This window comes from Accipiter gentilis, chromosome 34 (assembly GCF_929443795.1).
Source record: "Accipiter gentilis chromosome 34, bAccGen1.1, whole genome shotgun sequence".
NCBI classification, from domain to species: Eukaryota; Metazoa; Chordata; class Aves; order Accipitriformes; family Accipitridae; genus Astur; species Astur gentilis.
Window position 1 is genome coordinate 15,490,981 of NC_064913.1, and position 21,347 is coordinate 15,512,327.

At 42.8% G+C, this 21,347-nt stretch overlaps 1 protein-coding gene across 2 annotated transcripts; it reads left to right on the top strand.

Annotated features, from left to right (window-relative positions):
* The first annotated feature begins 450 nt into the window (after positions 1–450).
* On the top strand, positions 451–19,574 carry GAS2L3 (growth arrest specific 2 like 3). 2 transcript variants are annotated; one of them, XM_049792360.1, is made up of 11 exons: positions 451–494; positions 3,112–3,227; positions 3,923–4,051; positions 5,346–5,393; positions 6,369–6,537; positions 6,949–7,067; positions 8,426–8,567; positions 12,053–12,116; positions 12,825–12,963; positions 14,228–14,335; positions 15,045–19,574. In XM_049792360.1, exons 4-11 carry the CDS (start codon positions 5,364–5,366, stop codon positions 16,431–16,433), a joined length of 2,160 nt encoding a protein of 719 aa, XP_049648317.1. In that variant the 5' UTR covers positions 451–494; positions 3,112–3,227; positions 3,923–4,051; positions 5,346–5,363; the 3' UTR covers positions 16,434–19,574. The 2 variants fall into 2 exon arrangements, with proteins under 2 accessions (XP_049648317.1, XP_049648318.1); XM_049792361.1 differs by lacking the exon at positions 451–494 and having other exon boundaries at positions 3,111–3,155.
* Positions 19,575–21,347: the final 1,773 nt, after the last annotated feature.

Genomic DNA, 21,347 nt, shown 5'->3' on the forward strand with positions numbered 1-21,347 from the left:
GCCCGGGGTCCGCTCCCAGCAAGGTGAAACCAGACAGGACCGGGACACTGCTGTGCCCAGGGTGCTTCACCTCCCAACCGCTGCCCAGCCGGGGAAAGGCGTCGGGCGCGGACACGGCTCTTGGCCCTGCTGCGAAAAGGCCTCTCTTCAGCCCCTGAGCCCCCTCGGTGGGGCAGCCGCTCCCCCCCCCCCCCCCCCCACTTCCCCGTCCTCCCAGCACCCTGCTCCCACCACCCCAGGGAAGCAGAACGGTTTTCCAGAGCGCTCAGTGTCCCACCGAAGGGGACGTTCCCTGAGGGAAGCCGGGCGGGCGGCTCCTCTCCACACAACCCGCGCGACGGCGGCGGGAAGAGAGGACGGAGGGCGAGGCCCCGCCCCTCGGGCGCCGATTGGTCCTTTCGAACGGAGCGGCCGGCGCGGGGCGAGTGGGGGCGCCCTGGTGCTCGGCGGCGGGTGGAGCGCGGCGGCGGCGGCGGCGAGTCCCGCGGGTCGCGGTAAGTCCCGCGGTGCGGGGCCCGGCAGCGCGGCTTCCCCCGCACCGGGAACGGTGTGGTGGTACCCCCGGACCCGGTAGCCGGCCCGCGGGGGAGATGAGGGGCGCCCGAGCCGTGGGAAGAGCGGGCGCGGCTTGTCAGGGTCGGTGCGGGGTTTGCGGCGTTCGGTCGGTTCCGCCCGTCTGTGGGGGAGAGCGACGTAAAACGGGTTTGAGCCTCGTAGGTCGCGGGGGTAGAGGCCGGTCTGGGGTTTAAGCGCGTTACTGGGGTCGGCTGGGTGCCCGTTGTCGGGGGGCGGCAGCTCCCACCCGGCGCGGTTATCCGCTCTGGCACGGGTGTTGGAAGCGAAGTGCCGGGAAATTCACCCTGGGGAAGGGAGAGGGGAAGGTTTTTGCATAACAGCCTTCAAACCAGTCTCGCCTGTGCCTCACGCAAGCGTTTGAGGATGCGGTGCTGTTTTTGTAGGAGATTTGCCCTAGTGCTCCTGGCTAAAATACTCATTTGTATTGCTTAGTAAGCCGAAAAAACGTCTGGCTCCTTTCTTTGCCCAAAAGCTGGCTGCGTTCCAGGGATGCTGCGTGTCACCTTTGGCATAGTATCAGATCGAGACATGGGAAAAAGTACATGTATACCTTTAGGACCTATAAGGCATAGCTGGCCCGTGCATTCGTAATTCTAAATGTACTGGGTGGATCTTTCATAATAGGACAGGGTTTTATATTCAAGTCAAAACAAACTCCTCCCGCCTGTGGCCAGCCCGCTGCCTGAGCGTCGAGCGATGCTCCCCTCAGCGCGGCTTTGCTGGAAGAAGCGTGGGGTGGAGACGGGAGGGCAGAATTTGTGAACGTGAGCGAGCGGCCGGGCTAACGCGTGCGGCGTTAACCGGCCTCTCCCCAGACTGGATGCTCCTGTGGTACAGGAGCCGTCGGCACGTCTCCAGCTGTTGGGATGGAGTGCTCCTCCCTGATTTCGGGTGGGTTTCTCTGCCCGACAGGGGAACCCGAGGCCTTTGCCGCCCTTTGGAAGGGGCTCGCTGCCACGTGCTGGCACCGAAAGGTGCGGAAAGGCGGTCCCCGAGGAGAGCGGTCGGCGAGCCCTAATGTAAGGAGCTGGTTGCCACCTTAAAGCCCATCACCTTGGACTGACTAGTCTGGTTCTTTCTCTTTTGTGCCTCTGAGGCCTCCCCAGGGAAGCAGAGCACCTGCTGACTCAGTAATGCAACAAAAGGGCTCTGTAATTGCTGTAGTGAGGGAGAGAGCAGCGCTCTGCGGATGTCTCTTCTTGTGCCTACCTCTTTTCTTCTGCGTGTTGGGATATGTGTACCAAAAAAAATCTTGGCTATACTGTGGTAGGTTTCAACAGATACTGACTTGACAGCTTCTTTCATTTCGGAGTGTTCAAAAACGTCCGTCTCGGTAGGTACTGTCAAGACTAATCTACAGTTTCCAGCTGTTCTGGGCTAGTCTGTTGTGACTGCCTTTGGGTGTTGATGGAATAGAAGATGATGTGTTATATATCTTAAATACAGGGTGAAGATGCAAAAGTGTTTCTACCCAAGGTTTCTTTAATGAGTCTGTGAACCCAAGGCTTTTTAACGAGTCTGTGAATCCCTTTAGGTGCCACTTAAGCGGGGTCATTGGCTGCTTCATCTATGTTTTAGATATCTGTGGAGTTGTGGATCTTTTTTGTTTGTTTGTTTGTAAACCGTGCAGTCAAGTAAAATGGCTCTTGGACCCGGTTCATCTCGTGCTACAGTATGGCTTGTAATTAGTGTAGCATGTCTTGCTGGTTGGGCCCCAATGAATGATCTGTAAAACCTGATACAACTGATAGTAAGCAGTCTATCTCGTGTAGCATCTAAGAGCGTGTGTGTGGCACCCTGAAGAATTTGCGTAAAGTGCTTTAGTATTTGCTGACTTTGCTGTTTCTCTGATGCCTGGGGGCACGGTGGCGGGCATCCCTCCGGAGAGCAGAGGCAGACTATGGTCTTGGAAGGCTGTCCTGTGCGGGTGAGGTGTGGGATGTGCCTGCACCCCCTTTCCTGAGAAATGCTTGTCCCTACGCCACGTGTCAGTAGATAGGTACGTTTTTCTCGCCTCTTTCCTGACATTGATCCATAGCTCTAGTCCTTTATTGGAGGTTGGACAGTTAGCCAGCTGAAGGCAGCTCCTGCCTTCCCCACTACATCATTTGGGGCTGACCGCCCGTCTGGCAGTAAATCAGTGTCTGCTTTCTGGTGCTTCCCCTGTTTTAGGGGGTAGAAGAGCCCTCCCAGGGACCTTGGGGTGGTCAGCTGGCCTGGAAATGGGAATGGCATGGCCTGAGGCTGTGCATGGGACACGATACAGTCCACTTTCATTCCGGGGTCTTTTCTTTCACGACTCTGACCCCTGAGCACCGAATACCTGTTGAATGAAGGTGAGTTGATAAAACTGGCAGGTGTAGAAACTGATACGGTTCTAGCTGGAGCTGCCTGAATTCAGTATCAAATACTTGCTTCATTATGTACAGCCTTTTGATGCAGGGAACCCAACTGGTTTTAGAAGTCAGATTTGGTTATGACTCTACCTGGTGCTGCCGTACCTGCCTCACCACAGCACCTTCTGCACCTTTGCAGGCTGACGACCTGAAGGTGCCAGACTTCATCCCGCGCCTCTCCCTGTAAGTGATAAGGCTACGTTCACCTGTATTCCCTGCGATCTCAAAGCTGGACTGTTTGGGATCCGAAAATGGGTAATTGTTACTATATTAATTTCTCAACTCAAAACTCATGCATGGTAGTCTGTATGATCAGAGGGGGTTTTGTTAAGTGTTATTTAGATGCCCTGTCAGTGAGCGAAGCTGTTTGACTTTCTAGAGAGCCCTTTGGCATATGGGCTTACAAAATAACTTGGTTTAGAAGAGCAGGCCCTTGAAGTTCAAATGCCACAATTTTCCCCAATCTTTTTTTTATTTTTATTTTTCCTTTTTTTTAAGACTAGTTTTTGTTAGGCATGCCACAAAACTGCAGATGCTGAGCATTCTTGTGATAGCTGTTGTGTGAATATTTTTCTTTGTTCATGTTTTGAGTCCTCCCTGTGAATTAGGCTGCCTTTTGTTTTCCCTTGGCAGTTAGTATGCTAGAGCTCTTGTTAGCCTATATGGAGCTCCTTATTTTAATGAGACCAACTTCTCTACTGGCTGTTCTGCTGTTTTATTTATTTTTTTTAATCAATGAAGCCTCTTACTGCAACTCTCTTGAGACAATAGCTTTCTTATGCTAAAGGAAAATGTATTCCCCTGGACAAAGCTGTGGGAAGCATAACATGCTCATTAGTAATGCTTGGTATATACACTGCCCTTCCCTTGTTCATTCATAGAAGGAAAAATGACATCAAGGAGACTATGTCTCCTCTTTCTTTTTTCTTTTTTTTTTTTTTTCCCCCTAGAAATAAAAGGAGGGGGAAAGATATCATTTGGAGTGTCTCTGGTAACGTTTGAGAAGTGCTAGCAGTCCTGGTACAAGGAAGTGGCTTCAGCCCAAAAACAAACTGGTTGCTTATTTGCTGGTCGTAGAGGTAAGTTGGTTGAAATGCCTGACATGTGTGGCCCTATGTAGTGTGGGAGGGAAAAACGGGGAGGAAACGGCACCGTTCTGCTTTCTGGGTAAGAGGAAGGGGGAGAATTTTTATGAGAATTGGGTCTTCTGTGATGGGCTGTTTGGCCTTTTGTGTAGGAAGGCCAGGTTGTGCAACAGATGGTGGAGGAGAGAAGAATGCCATCTACATATAAAGCTTAAACATCTGGGACAAGAGAGGGAAGTTATTTATTTTTAAAGGAAAACAGATGAGTTAAAACTGTCTGACAATGTCTGCAATCTGGTTTCCAGCTTAATCAGATCAAGTTTTATTGCAGTTATTAAGTAACAGAGCAAGAAAGTTGTTTTTAATTGACTTTAAGACACAGATAGATACATTTTGAGGTTGTAATGCCCTCCACTATCACTGTGGAGACTTATGCTATGAAAATTCCTTCTGGTACGCGTACGCAGCTAACCGGGTAATAACTGCGCATCTCTAGACCTGGAGCCTGCATGGAGAGGCTTAGTGATGCCCAGCCTCATGGAGAGTTTGTGCTGGGTTTTCCCATAATTGAAAGCATTGCTGGAAAATAATGTGCTGGCTTCAGGAGAGAAAGGGTTGACCAGGTTTCCGTTAAAACTTTCCTTAAGGATTGTTTTGCCAGGGAATTGTCCTGATAACCATATTGCTGGAATAGTTTGCAGCATTCTATTGAAACCATAGGTGTGTGCTAGCTGCCTGGCAAGTCAAAATCCCAACAGAAATTAATAAAAACATTGATTTCTGTCACGTATCTATGCAAGAAGAAATCTCATTCTTCAAAATTATTTCCTTGCTTTAAGATTTTCATAATCTTCAAAGTATTTAATATAAACTCAGGATGCATATGTCTGTATGCATGCATGTACAAGATACGCTTGTGATAGCTTAGAAGTAAAGGGTGAATGCCAACACTGTTAAATCCAAGAATGTTTTGAAGTATTTCTATTTCTCTTTGGCAAAGTAAATGCCTTGCAGCTCCTTAAAATCATGCAAACCTTTGAGTATTATTTATGCATACGAAGTTAGTTGCTACTTTGTGCTGTAATAACTGCTGCTTTACTTAAGGGCAGAGAACTGAAGTTGACTGAATACTGGATCAAAACCTGAGCTGCTAAGGTACTTCCCTCTTTCCCCCTCCATTCCCGATTCAACTTGTTCTTATTTTTCCAGAAAAGCACTGGTGGGTTTTTCTTGGGATTTTCATGAAAGCAGGAGGGATGGTATTAAAGATTCTCTTCTCTTTCCCCAGGGGGAGAAACTAATGTAAATGCAGGTGACCATGCAGAATGCAGTTCAGGTAAATGCCTTTAGTAATGTTTGAATGCTGTGTAATAATTTTATTTTATTTTTTTGATACAAAAATCTACCCTGAAGCAGATGATATGCTAGAATCCCCAGAGTTATCTCTAGTTAAAAAAAAAAAAAGTAAGTTTTCTCATTTTACAAATAGAGCAATGTGGCAAGATAGATAACCCATTGTTAGATCAGGCAGGTTATCCTTTCTCTTTCTAAGTGCTATTACCTAAGAAGGTTTTGAAGTCAAAGGCTGAGATTATTTAAAAACTTGCTTGATGATTAAGAGGTGTTTTTAAAACCCCTATGTTCTAGTTAATCACTTAAATATAAATAAATGTACTTTGCAAGCACACATACTTCCTGATCTGAAAGCAAGTAGTTAAGAATACCAGAGGGAATCTTTCTCTCTGGGGATTTTGTAAACGAAATTTCAGTGTGGTCCTTTCCTTGAAATGTAACGGTACCTCTCAGTTTGAAAATAAGCAATCCTTAAGAGAAATGCTAAGGATTCATGTTCATGAAGCGTGTTATGTTGTTGCATGGGAATATGTTTCCTCTTTTAACAACATCATTTTAATGATTTAAACACAAAATGCTTCTAAAATGTCTGATCAGAGAAATCAGTAGTCTGTAGTAAATTATATGATAAACTGCAGATTTCGTTACTTAAAACGTGCTGAGGAAAAAAACCCCACAAATTTAATGCATTTTTTCTGTATTTAATATTCAGGAAAGTATGTAGTTTTAAATCCAAAGAAGTCAGGAGAAGGAAAGTAGTAGTACTTTTGATACGGGAGTTACTACTGAGAGCTGCCCCGTTGGTGACGACTGTTGTGTTGGTTCGGTGTATCTGAAGAGGAATGAACACTTACTCTTTGAATAATAGATCTTTAGCACAGTTCAGCACTGCAGGTCTTTGTCATCTGACTGCAAATATTGGAGCTCGCTGTCTTCGGCGTTCTGGAATCTTCTGCAGGTGTGGTTTGGAGACGACCTTCCCTTAAGTCCCCGGAGTCCCCTGACGCCCAGACACGGGCCGGGTTTGGCAGATGTGTGCCTGTACGACCAGTGGATATCTGTGCGGCATGAAGCAACGCTGGTGCCTATGCAAGAAGATCTGTCGATCTGGCTGTCTGGCTTGCTGGGTGAGGTTAAAAATAGATCACTGCCTAATAAATTTCAAAGCGCTTTCCAATATTCCAGTCAGTGCTGACACTGAATATCTATAATACTATTAAGATCTGGTGTATTTGAGCCTGAATGGCTAGGAGAATCGCATTAAAATGCGTGCTTCGGTTTCAGGTTTTTATTAGCTGCCACCTCTTAGAGGTAGGATGATTAATCGTTCTAATTTATATTTCTGAATCTTGTTAGTCTAATTAAAATCTAATTAAGGGGATATTTGATTTTGTTTACTTATATTTCTACTAATTTTCAGTCTTTAACACTGTAGTAAATCATATGATGAATAGAATGCTGATTGAGTTGCCTCTAAGTTCACATGAAACTTCTTTACCTTCTGTGGAATAACTCTAATATTGACCTTCTTTTTTTAGGAATAGAAATCAAAGCAGAACAACTGCTAGAAGAACTCGATAATGGGGTATTACTCTGCCAATTGGTCGGTGTTCTTCAAAACACAATTAAAAAATGTTGTAGCTCAAATAACTTAAGGGTGAGTCATATTGTGATTTTTTTAATACATATATAAAGTCTTTAATGGTAAGTAGTAGTAAAAGGAAGGCAGGTGAGTGAGGCTTCCCAAAGCATGTGCTGTGTATCCAGAGACGGATTAACAAGTCTGGCGTTATAGGTGGATAAACTGTCCTTACGCAACAAATGACTTATGCACTTTGTTAGTCAAATCCTAATGTCCTTACTAGTTTTTTAGTTTGATTTCAGTAGAAGTCTTGCCAGAGGAAGATCTAGTCCAAGTCTGGAGTTTGTTCCCCTGATAATGTCAGTGTGGGTTGGACAAGACATCCTTGGGCACTTGGTGGAATGTTTTGTTCCAGCAACTGGTGGCTAAACTCTAGTATATAGGTTAGTCATGAAAATACCCATATTGAGATGCACCTGCAGATGGGCTTCAGTGTTTTTGTTAGGAACCAAGGCTGAGCTGAAACGTGAATCTCAAGCAACTTGCAGTCTGTGTTTGTACAATGAAAAATAGTGATGTGTCACTTTGGAGTATAAAACCGTGTAAGGCTGGTGCAGGTAGCGTGTGTTTGATGTGCAGGTACCTGGTACAGCTACAGCAACGCTTGGATTTGTCAAACAGTAGATCACCAGCTAATGTGCCCTAACTGGTAGTGTTTCCTTTGGGGGCAGGAGGAACTGTTTCACCATATCCAAACCATTTTTTTGTGTGTGTGTGCGTGTTTACCTTCTACTGTTTTATCCAGTAAACCAGTAGTTTTAAATATGGATATTTACTGGTAAGTAATACAATACCTAATATTAGAATTATTATTAACTGAGGGTGGGACAAGACAGCAGTGTTAGGATGCCAAATGGTATTTATATAAATGCTGCAAATCCTTAGGGTTTTTTTTAAGGAGGACAAGATGCGGAACTTGTGTACCTTTGGACTGTTTGTTTAGTTTTGAAGTTACCAGTTTAAAAACAAAGAAAGTACTGAATTGTTTTAAAGGAAACTGCCTTTTGATTCCCTCTGCTTTCTAGAATGGGCTCTAATATGTTGAAATCTGGCAGCCAAGTACAGTTTATCTGATTTGAGGTTCTCTCTCTGGGCTTATTCTACTGCTGTGAACAGAGCTTGGGAGCGAGGAATAACTGTGTAGACCTGTGAAACCACCACTAAGACTTTTAGCCCAGCATATGGGGAAATGGGGAAGCAACTGTCCATAGCAGCTTTGGGAGAGGCTGCAGAGCTAAGGATTGTTCACTCAGTGACACAAAATAGTTACTAACTGCTTGAATTCATGGTTTATTTTCCTTTGCAAATATGCTTTGAAATCTGTTGGCAATGTTGATGTGCACAATGTACTTTTTGTTTTCTTCCCTTGCCAGAATTTTCCTATGAGAAAAGTTCCGTGTAAGAAGGATGCTCCGTCAGGATCTTTTTTTGCCAGAGATAATACAGCCAACTTTCTTAACTGGTGTAGGGCCATTGGAGTTGATGAGACTTACCTCTTTGAATCTGAAGGCTTAGGTAAATCTAGCTTTTTGTAAGCTTTGCTTTGATCTCTATGTGGCTAACTACCCAGTCAGGGAGATCTCTTGTGTTTAGTCTTTTGAAACCTTTGTCACGACTGTGCCTGTCTCTTCCAAGCTATTAATGCTTTTATTTATTTTAAGGCAGCGTTCAAGTAAAAGCCTTGACAAATCAGTTCAGTGACTTCTCTACCTTGCATGATGCTTTTCTGAACTTCTAAAAGCCGCCATGCGGGATGGAGAGGGGAGTGACAGCTGGGCAGCAAACTCGCATGTTTTCCTTCAGTAAAAAGGCCTGCTGAGAAACAGAGGAGAAAAGCGTGGTTTTGCTTTCCCTGTGCGGGAAGACCACAAGGCCATGGAGTCAACTCACAATAAGATCCTTTATTTGGTATTAGAGCTCATTCTTGTTGCAGAAAGCCCTCAGAATAATGCATTCATGACTGCTAAATTTGGTCACTACATCAGGGCGTTGTGCCTGAAGTGGCAACAGTCTGTTGGTAATTAACATTTACTTCAGGACCTACTTGACATGACTCTAAACCATTTGTGTTTTCCCATTTAATAAGATAGTTATAAAAATAAATATTGCCAACTGTGTGTATGCCTGCCCCAGTGCACAGTCTGTCCTTCATAACAAACAGCTTCTAGACTGATGCTTCCAGATGGAATAAAATTTTTTTGACGGCTAATTAAGAGGAATCGTGCTTTCATCGCGTGGTAAATAATTAAATGCTCTTCTACCAGCTATTATGTCAGTAAAAATTAATTAATGCAAACCTTTCTGTGGCAAGCCAAATACTGTTTTGTTTTGTTTTGTTTTTAAAAAAAAGGCAAAATATCTGCCTTTCAGCAGAATAGCAAAAAAATTGCAAAGTACCTTTGTTTTCCATAATCAAATGAATTCATCACAATATCTACTAGATTTTCTTGAAGTCTTTGTGCCATTTAATGCTATTTTCATGGGAGGGACTGTTTTCATTAACTGCTTTACTTTCAAGCTCCTCTTCCTGCTAGTTGGACTGCCCATGCTTTCTCTACTGGATGCCATCTTTTAAAATAATTGAGAAAACATCCTCATTTGCATCTGCCTCATTCTGATTAAACTAGTGAGTGTACCTTTTTTCAGTGCCATGAAATACAGATAAGTAGAACTGAGCTATAAGAAAATTAGTTTTAGTATTTTTTTCAGTTCAACTTGTAGGAATTGGATTGCTTAAACATCTTTGTTCCTGTGAGTGGATGGGTAACTAGAACCTGTTTAGCTTCCCTGAGATAAGGAGACAGGGTTTCCTAATGCTGTGGTTTTTGCTCGTAGCCAAAGAAGTGTTTTGAAGTCTGATTGTAACTCTTGACACAAGCTTGCTTTATGGCATAAATATCTTCTGTGAGCCTTTTTGGCAGTTGAAATGAGTAGACTTGCAGCCTCCTTGATGAAACGTTCTTTCCACTGACGTTCTCCATCAAACTTTCAAGCCATTCTTTATGAATGAAATAAGGGAAAGACAATTTGACAATTGTCTTTTCCCTATCAGATACATATAGCAACACCTCCTGTAAAGTGTGGATGGCTGTGAAGGAAATAAAGTGGCTCCTGAGACAGCAGAAAAGGAGAGTAGCCATCATGGGATGCCCTTTGACATCAAGCCAAAACAAATGTCTTGGTCTCTGCTAGGGGTATATTTGGATTTTTCTCTTCTGGATTCAGGCAAATTATACCCCTTCTGTTACAGCTGACAAACACATGCACAAAAAAGGGATTAAATGACATCTAGTACCTTTTAGATTATGGCTATGTCGACTTTCTATTCTAGATTTACCCTTCATAATCTAGAAAATATTCTATTTTAAAAAATAGACTTACAAACTGGAGTAGATGATGTAAACAAGAACATCTGACTTCATACTCAGCTTATACTTTAGGAAACAACTTCAGTCTTATTTAAAGCAAAGTCATTTTAAATATCAAATTGAACATCAGAAGGATGTTAGATTTCATCTATAAACATAGAGCTGGCTCATTAGGTTTCTCTTCAGAGTGAATTTCCAGTTTCTACTGAATGTTGTTACTGCAGGGTGTGAAGAAAGCCAGACTTGTTCATATAAATGTTACATCATATGAAAATTGTATCTACAGCTTTTCCCATTTCTTATACTTGATGGTGGTGGGGGAAAGAATGGCGCCTTGTGTGTGGGTTGAGGGGAGATGAATGACCTTTCTCCCAGCCTTTGGTTTCTGAGTTATTAGGCAGTATTCCTAGTTGGCTAAGAAAGTACAGGGATGGTTTGTTTTCTAAAACTTTCATACAACTGTTTTTAGAACGTGTTGAAAGCATTTCAATTTTGAGGCTTGTATGGGGACAGAGGAGGAAGTAGTTGCTTGTGCGTGAGATTTTACACTATTTTCTTTCTCTGTTCATGGCCTTGTTTCTTATTCCTTTTCCTTGCACGCCTAAAGATGGAAGTTTCAAGAAACCAAAACAGACTTTTTTTTCCTTCTGCCTCTTCCATTCTTCAGTACGGCAGTAGAAATAATTGAATATTTTCATTCCAAAGTTGTCAAGCAACCCCAGAAGACTTGTGACAGTCATCTTCACGCTGTTTGGCTATCTGAGTGTTTGTCTCTTAAACCAACGTCGCTCTCACCACCTCCTTTCGGTCAGGGGTTTTGACGATCCTTTACAGATACAGCCTCACAAAGATACCCAATTCTGCAGAAAAGCTCTGGGTGGATGGGGCAGGAGGGGGAGCTGATAGGGAGAGGTGAAATGAGGGTACAGCATGGGGTAGGGGAGCTGCCACTGGCGAAGTGGTATCGTCTCATGGAACTGGGTGAATCGGCCATATGGATGGACGCTGCTGGCATCCGGAACTTTTAAAGTGAGAAGAAAAAAGATCTGTTACTTACTGAAATGGTAACAATCACCCAGATTATTCTTTTACAGCCAAGGGTGTAAACCACTCGTGCTGACTGGCTGCATAGCAATCCACTTGTCACCTAGGTCCCTTGCAGCGTATTCTCCTGCGGTTTTTCACCTGTAGAGTGTGTGTGCCTATCTGTGGCTGCATGCATGAGCACAAACAGATGGAGTGTATTTTCCTGTTTGCAGTTGTTGAATGCTTTTCATCTTTAAGACTGCAATAATGTATTTGGAGATAGGGAAGGGAAAACTCTCAGATCTCTTTCTTTCCAGTTCACATCAAGAAGGAACAGCATAAAACCAAATAATGTGTATTTCTCTTGAGAGGTAGAGAAGAGTTTGATTTCAGGAGTGCCAGGATCAGGATGGGTTTAAACACTTTATGGAACAGAAAATTAGATTTGGAAAGCATATAGAGTTTTATCCATGATAATGTAGCTTGCCTCTGGGTAGAATGTTGGCAAAGTTATAGTCATCTATTCCTTGTCTCTGTACCTAATTGCACAGACTTCCCCACAGTAGGGTATGAGCTGTAATTCACTCTTATTCTCTTCCCTTTTAGTGTTGCACAAGGATCCAAGACAAGTCTATCTTTGTCTGTTGGAAATTGGGCGCATTGTATCCAGGTATGTGATCCGCACATGCTCCTAACAAGAAGTTGAAGAACACATTCTGTTAAGTAAAAACTAAGACAAAGTTAAGACAATCTGCAGTCATTAAGTTCAATGCAGTAGATGTTAATTCCACACAGAAAGTAATGAGTAGCTTTTCTAGGACGATTGTACAATAGGAGTATTTTTTCAAATATTTATCAGACTCTTTTCATGGAGAGGTGCTGATCCACACTGCTTTTTATAGCTGTATGTTTAAATGCTACATTCAGCTTATAGGTATGTGTACATCTTGGAAGAACTCACTGAACATTAAATACAGTTATAATGTTTTTATTTCTTAAGCTTTTTGGCAGGTATCTCTTTATCATTCTCTAAATTTAGACTTTTAATTTATTTCTAGTGCAGAGCTGGAAGCTTTAAAGATAGTTTATCTAAATTGGATGTGACCTAAATTGTGTGGTTTTGACAATATTTTTACTGCTGAGAAGGCAGTAATGTACCAGAGAATGGGAGCTCCAAGACCACCTTAGGAAGGATTTCTGCTAGAAACTCAGAGCTGCTCCTTTTCTTTGGATTATCAAGGCAGTTATTTCTACAACTGATTTAGTGCTGTTCCCTGTCAGTCAAGCCGCTCAGAATTTTGCATGTTTATCATCATCTGTTTCTTCTTGTTTTCTTTAGTAAATTAGCAATTAAACTCTCTCTACTTTTGTATTTGAGGTATGGAGTTGAACCTCCTGTACTAGTAAAACTAGAGAAGGAAATTGAGCTAGAAGAAACACTGCTGATGACCTCTGGACCACCATCACCTATTAGCACAGCAAAGTCATGTTGTCACCATGGGGAGCTAGATGAGGCAGTAAGTACTGCTTATTTATGGTGAAGTGGGCTCTACATCAAACTCTTAAGTTTAGTACTTGTATGATCTGGCTCAGTAAGCATAGGCTGGTTTTCATTTAATATTTGTGAGCCTCCTTAAATAGAAAACAGAAGGGTATGCACCTCTTTCGAACAACTATTTTTTTCTGAAAATGTAAGCAAAATGGTGTCCTATATGTTTTGGAGTTAATGCCTCAGTGCATATAACTTGCCTTGACTACCCCCCTGGCCCTTCATTTCTTCTTTGAGTCTAAGAAATACTCTCATTCAGTTTTTCTGGTGTGTCAATATTCTACGACTGTAACATATGCTTCTCTTCAATTTGATGTTTTCCTAAAACTTCATCAAATGTTAAAGTAAGCTTTGATGAAACTCTTTTGGAAAAGACTTTAAATAAAACCTCTGTAGCTGTACCACTTGGAAATGAATATGTACGCAGAAAAGGAAATGATTTGTACATCTTGTGAATTGATCCAAAAGGAATGATGACAACTTTCCTATTTTGCTCAAAAATGCATGTTGAGACCTTAAAATTCATTTATTTTAAAGGTCCTCTGTGTTGTAATGTAAAACTACTACTTCTTTGGGAATGTCAGCCACCAGATCCTCACTCTTTCTGAAAACTCTCACTATTTTCCCTGCTTAGCAATAGTTTTGACTTTCCAATTTGTTAAATTTCTAAGTGGCTGTAAGAGGCACACCTTCTCTAACCCTGGACTTATTTGAGGACTACCTTTCTCCTTTTTTCAGTGGTTTCCTCCTTGGGTGTCACATAGAAGGTTAACTTAAAAGCCTTACAAAAGGTTAGGGAGAATGCTGAAGTATCCCTGGGTCAGGTGTGGCAATGGATTTGGTCACAGGAGAGACCCAGGCCCTTGTTTCAATTGCTGGAGACCATAACAGTGTCTTTACATGGTTGTGATTGGAAGTGATGCTACTGTGCATAGAGTTATGGACAAAGCTTAAAAATGAAAGTAGAAATAATTTAAAATTGAAGAAATCATGAAAATTGGATTAGAACAAATCAAAATATTTGTATATACTGTTCTCTCTTTTAATCTTTTATCCTACATTTTGAAGCCTTATGTAGCTGATATTTTCTTGGGAGGGAATAGAATTCTAGTTTTTCCTTAGATTATGGGATGAATATATCAGTATCTCTTCTTGTATTAAATATCTCAATAAACTGTTAAATATATGCTTCTGTCAAAATACTAAGAAATGCTTTCAATTTTTATAACTAGGTTAAACATATAGCAGAAGATCCTCCCTGCAGCTGTTCCCATCGATTTTCAATTGAATACTTATCAGAGGGACGTTACAGGCTGGGAGATAAAATACTCTTCATAAGAGTAAGTAGTTTCTCAGAATTCCAATTTACATTCATAATGGGGAGAGAAAGGCTTTTAAGTAGAATACCTCATTTTTATGGTATGATTTTAGAATGAGAGAATGATTTATATTGGGGCACCATGTCATCCAATCCTCTATTCAAAATAGGTGTGGCTACTTAGATCTTAAAGCCATTGATTTTACGACCACACCAAACTAAGTTAATGCTTTCCTGTGGTGTTTCCAAAATTTCAGTAACGAGTTGCAATATAAATAAGGATGATCCTAGAGTATCCTGAGAATGTTGCTTGTTCAAAATCTGGACTCTTGGGGTTTATAATTTGCAGGATAGTTGAGCACTTTCTTCAGCAGGCATAAGAGTTTGTGTTACAAGGACATCCATAATTTGAACAAAACCTGTGTCCAAAACTGTGTATACTAAATAAAGATGCTGACAGAATGGTTAAAATGTCTTCTGTATGTATGCTTTCATTACTTCCTGACACATAATGACTGTCTCTGCAGGGGAAACTATCTATTAAAAGAATTGGGAAGTATAAACGTTATTTATCACGTAATTTCTCTCTTCTTTTTTTTTAAGCGAAAGGAGGTCCTATTTTTAGTCAATTTCAATAGATGTTAATGTCAGATGAAGATGTAATGCTGCATAAAACAAACCAGAAATTTCTCTTGTTCTTCTGCTCCCACCCCCTCTTCCTCCATTCTCAGATGCTACATGGCAAGCATGTGATGGTACGTGTTGGTGGAGGCTGGGACACTCTTCAAGGTTTTCTGCTTAAATATGATCCGTGCCGAGTGCTTCAGTTTGCAACTCTGGAACAAAAAATCCTGGCGTTTCAGAAAGGGATCACCAGTGACAGCATCCCCAGCTCGTCAGCTAGAGTTCAGGAGCCTCCTGTTATGAATCCCATGTCAGCCGTCAATATGTTTCAAAAGCAGCCATCGAAACCCGCTACCCCTGTTTCAGCTCTGGGGGCCAGTGCCAAGAAGGCTTTATCTAAACGTCCTCAGTCCCCTGCCCTAGCATCACCAAAAGCGCCAGTGCCTCTGTCCTCCACAGCCAAGTCGTTGACCGTCAGATCCAAATTACAAGGGTCTTCAGCGACGGGCGTGCAATCTCCTTTCAAACCATTAACTGGTACTGCCAAGAAACTGGAGTCTCCTGCACACAACTCACCAGCTTCTGCTCCTTCACAGCCTGTAAACAAAAGATCTTCGCCCGCAGGAGCGAGAACGGCTCTTGTTCACTCCGAAACGTTGCGCAAACGTATTCGGTCCCCCGACGCTCCCAAGGTGAAATTCGCCCTGCCTCAGGGCTCCCCGGCGCCAGCGCTGCATCCTGCCCTCTCGTCTTCTAAAAAACAGCCGTCTGACTTGCCTGGGACAGCTGAAATGATGGCTTCGAAGCAGAAGCGTGTCCCTGCTAACTGTAAAGCTGTATCTGTCCCTAAAACCAAAGTGAATTCCGTTGCTCCGAGGGCTGCTCGGCCGCCCGGTACAAACCTGCGTGCTGTTGCCAAGTTTGCACATTCTCAGCAGCTCCTTGCAAAACCTCTTTCTGAAAACGCTATTCAGACCTCGGGAACTGGGTCTCGGCATCCTCCGAAAGCTCCACAAACAGCTTCTGACCTGGCAAGGAACCTGAAAAGTGCTTCAGTCCTAAAACACTCAGCTTCTGTACCTTCCCTTGCAGTTAGCAAAGCATCAAAGTCACCACCTACGCTGGTATCCACAAGCAAAACCGTATCATCGGTTGTCAATAAGCAGCCAAATGTCAGTAAACCCCCTCAGGTTGGACCCACTTCATCCAAACCTCCTGAACGCACTCCCTTATCCGTTGTACGGCTTCCTCAAACTTCAGCCAAAGCGGCAGTGACCAAAAAGCCAGCACAGCCTTCCACAAAAGGTCAGCCTTCGACCAAAAACTTGCAAGCAAATGAAAGCTTGGCCCCAGCGGCCAAGAAGGCTCTCCCTGAGGGAAAATCGGCAACAGCGTGTAACAAAGGAACGCCTGCTGTGTCGAAAGGTCCTCCTATGAAGAGCAGGCAAGATGATCACTACTTCGTTATGACGGGGAGTAAAAAACCCAGAAAGTAAACTTATTTGTTACTTTCTGTGGAAGTCTTAATTTTGTTTGAATGGGCCTCTTGTATCTGCTACACTGAGGATAAGGAAAAAAGTTAAATAACACTACATTTACCATGAAATATTAGGTATAACCTACATTTTGCTGCATAACTTACAGTAAGAACTGTATTTATTTTGCAGTTTAGAAACTTCTATTTGGATATATTTAGAAGTGAGCTTGCTTGCTGTGTAGCACTGTGGAATAGAGACTATGCCTGTTTGCTGCTAGCCTGACCTGCTGGGGGGAAGGTGTGAGCGAGGAAAGGGGAGCGAGGGCTGCTGCTTTTGCTGCGGTTTATTTTCAAGGGATTGAAGCCTGCCCAAGAAACATCTACCCAGGGCAGATCCTGAGCGATTCTGGTGGTTCTGGCACATCTGCATCGAGGCCCGTGGCAAGCGATAGAGCTGTGCACAAGCTGTAAAATTTCTAATACCTCAAACAGAACTGTGGGGTTGTGTTTGGTTTGGGGTTTTTTGTTCATCTGTGTCCCAGAACCCAAATTTGGGTCACCTGCATGTATTAGAAAGAGATCTCTAGTCATGTTTAGATTCGACAGCTGCCGTTATCAGCGTTCACTGTGCCCCCCATGTGCCTTAACGTGGCTTCAGCTCACTGGGAAATGGAGCCTCCTTGGTCTGTGGCGTTGGACATGGAAAATCCTGGCATCGCTCGCTCGCTCTCGTTGTGCCTTAGCCTCTCAAGCTCATGACAGATCCCTTCGGTGAGCAATGCTGCTTTTAAATCCCTGGGCAGATAACCTGGCTTAGTTCGTGCTCACATCTGACTGTAAGTGAGCCCAGTTTTTCCTAGAAAGCTCTTGCTGCACGGAGGGGAGCTCCTGAGCTGCTGGGAAGGTGCTTTCCCCAGGGCTGGAGCCCCAAAGCAGCCCCAGCTCCAGGAACGCGGAGCTGCGAGCACTGACCGGCGCTGGCAGGCCTTACTGCTCGGCAGGAGTGGCCTTTGCACGTAAAAATTGCTAAATACTTCTCTCAGTGCTACGGGTTAATTTTTGTGGGCAGTCTTAGTCTGCAGTGGCCTTTTTTTGTTTTATTTATGGAGACCATCTTACCTACTTTCTGGAGGTGAGGAATAGTTTCCCAAAGGGGTAACGAGGGACTGCATTTGCCTTTAAACATCTGAAAGTGCCAGAAAGCTATGCACTGTTTATGTTCTCAGCTCCTGAAGGCTTTCAGTGGGTTAAACATTCGTGGTGCTCAACACCTTTACCCTTAACAGAAGTGAGTTTCATGGTAGATTAATAAAAACTACTGTCTTTGGGAGTACTGTTGTTTGGGTTACTTTGGATTTAATGAACAGTTTCTACAAACACTGAGGAGTTTCACACTCTTGAGGTCTGTGAAGAGACACTGCTGACTTCCACAGACCATCACTTCTGCTCTCCATTCCCAGGATGTTTACTTATGGGCAGGAGAAGAGAGAGATGCATGGAAACTGCAGCTTCCAATGTTATATATTTAATTTTTTTTTTCCCCCTGGAACTAGAGTAAGCAAGCATCATAAACTGAGTTCTCGTGTGCAGTGGAAAAGTCATTGAGCTGCCTTTCTGAGCACCTTGTTAGCTTTTTTATTTAATTTATGATTCTATTTATGCATATCTACTGTACAATACTGCTTACAACCTGCTGGGAGTAAACAGTAAATACCAATATCCAAACTGTAGGAGGAAAACAGATCAGTTTTAATAACATGGACACAAGTCCCACAAGCTCCAATACAAAGTTGTATGCCTGGGGAGGGCCTTAGGCTTACTTGTTTTATAAATACACTGGTCAAAGCCACTACTGGAAGTGTTAAGAATAGTATTGACTGTAGTGGACTGCTTTCAGGTTTGATAAATTTGGCACACAGTTTCATATGCTGAAAGCATTTTACAGTACGTGACTTGCTTTTGATTTTAGGCTTCCAAATAATGAGCTATGATGTGATATATCTCATGCAGATTAATAGCTGAATTCTTGGGGCTTCTTTCTGTGCTGGGTCTGGCTGAGATGGAGTCAACTTTCTTCATAGCAGCCCATATGATGCTGTGTTTCAGATTTGTGACTAAAACGGTGTTGATAACACACCAATGTTTTAGCTGTTGCTGAACGGTCCTTGCACAGGGTCAAGGCTTTCTCTTTTTCCTGCTCTGCCCCACAGTGAGTAGGCTGGGGGTGGGCGGGAGATTGGGAGGGATGAAGCTGGGACAGCCAACCCGAACTGTCCAAAGGGCTATTCCGTATCGTATCGAGTCACCCTCTGCAGCACAAACAGGGCAGAGGCAGATGGCTGTGCTGTGGGAGTCTGCCTGTGGGAGGTAGTGAGTGATTGCCTTTGTATCACTTGGTGCTTTGGGGTTTTTCCTCTTTCCTTCACTTATTAAACTGTCTTTATCACAACCTGTGAGTTTTCTTGCTTTTGCTGTTCCTCTTCTCTCCCTTGTCTTGCTGGGGAAGGAGGGGAGAGAGCGAGTGAGCAGCTGTGTGGGTGCTTGGCTGCTGGCAGGAGTCAGTGCACAACACCTTTTGAACCGTTTACACAGGTTTTAGTAATTTAAACACTGAGACTCTTGGATCTTGGTGTAAAGCTATCTTAATATCTACCTTTTTGAACTGTAACTTCAGAGAAAATGAAGCAGATTGCTTCATCTTTGTGATCCGTTATCTCATGTAATGGACTGAATTTTATGGTTCAAAATGAAATAAAAAGTGTAAGCTTTTGCAATTGAAACCTTAACAGCTAATCTAAAGATGGTTCACCTGTTACACGTGGGTAGGCTTGGTTTGGTTTTATTACAAAAATAGTGTATTTGAGCATGGTCCAACTTCTGTGAATATTGCAGTCTCCAGGTCTCTTCATGGTCATATTCTAACTATGGGCGTCATGTAAGGTGAGGTGAGCCAAGAATAAGATGTAACAAAGTACCTCCTAATGGAAATATGTTCTGTTTTTGCAACGTTTACATTGCCAAATAGCAAGTCTAATCTTCAGCTTGTATTACTTTTTGTGAGGGAAAGATAACTTGGAGCAAGAATCTGACCGAATTCCCATGTGTTATCAATTTCCTTCTGTATGAGTACTTATTTTAAATAAACATATACTGCACCTTTTTTACATGCACACTTTTTTCTACTTTTTTTTTTTTTTTGGTGGGGAGGGAAAGAGGATGTTTATCAGAATGCTTTTGTTTTTGCTGCACCACCACATAAATAGCAGCTTCCATCTCAGGCTATTATAAAGACTTAAATAGCTGCTTCTAATCCATTGCTTTGTTTGGAGCTCAAGACCTCTTCACTCTGATCCTGGTTTCAGTATGACTAATTGGGTAGAAAGGAGTTCCTACTCTTTCCTAGCTGACAATGTCCCTGAGTAGTTTCAGATATACCTCTGAGAGTTTTATTCTTTGCAGCTGTACTTGAAATATAAAGCACTTGTGTGCCAATATTTCCCATGCTTACATCTTGTCAACAAACTTCAGACCTTCCTCTGCATCTGTTACCATCAATAACAGAAACTTAATTGGTTTTATTGAGAGGACAATTGGCTCTTCTCACTGCAGTCACCTAATTAAGGTTTGGGGTTTTTTCCCCCCCCTGTTTGATTAAAAAAAAAAAAAAGTTTTGATACCTGCAGTTCTCTGCCTATTCCAGAATGGATTCAGTTCCTGCCAATCTGATGCTGGTGCCTAATCATGTAGATATACTTACCCTTCCACTTCAGCTTTGCCTAGTAAGTGTGTTCTTACGGCATCTACCATACTCGTTCCTACAGGACCAAGGTCTGCAGAGATGTTAAGTTACAGCTTGCTTTTAAGAGATGGTGGTGTTGCAGCTGGCCAATAAAACACAAAGACAGCCCAAGACTCTCAGATAAGTATCCTAACCATCGAATTACAACGTTGTGCCTCCTTGTCCCAGAGAATCTTAAATCACTTGCTGTCCACCAGTAAAGCTTAAAAGAAGATATGGAAGATGGTTTTTTTCCTCCTACTCCAAAACTGCCTTCACTATTGGTAGGTATTGCATGTTCTGATGAAATCACATGTTTTATTCTGAATGCGGGTAGAGTGACATCTCCTCCTTCCTGGGTTAGCTTTCTAGCCTTTCGACCTTAACAGAAAAGATGGGATCATTCACACTTTTTACAGGTAGATATACAGGATTGGTATTAGCTTTTTTTGAAAAAAGGGCTTACTTCTAGTATCCACAGTCCAAAGCCATTCTTCTAACTCAGTGGAGAAGCATTCCTGAAGTCCTAAGCTCTTGCTTCTCCAACTCCATTGAAGAGTATAATTTCACATTGTGGCTCTGCTGACAACTAGGCAATGGGAAATGCTAGTTCCTTACTAACTCTATAGGCACATCAAAATCAGAATATCCTCTCTGGTGCATTTAACTTTGGGCTCTGGCTCCTACTCCCACGTGGAGTTCCTAATCTGAGGAATTCAGGCTTTTCTCCACTCTACCTCATGCTGACCGTGTGCAACTCCCCAACAAAATGTCCTGTAACCACATTTCCATTTCCTTTGTTAGAAGTAGGTTGCTCAGTGCAACTGTCATGCTCCTCACAAAGTTATCCATACTTTTCTAGTAATTGTTTGGCTGTTACATTATCTTGTACTTAACAGATTTCCTACAGTAGTCACCAAAATGCTCTATTCCTCATTAAGATACTGTAAGTCTGGCTGTCAGAAAAGCACCATTTATTGTATTGTGACAATTTACTGTATGTACTCAACAAAAGTTCAGCTGCCCAGTCAACAGAACACCTTTCTTTTCTCCCTCTTGTTCTCATCATGATCCCTCTGTCTAAACAAGTCTGGATCCTGTATGCCCTATCAGTTTTGAACATCTAACTGCAGCCCTTAAATCTCTGTTCTGAAG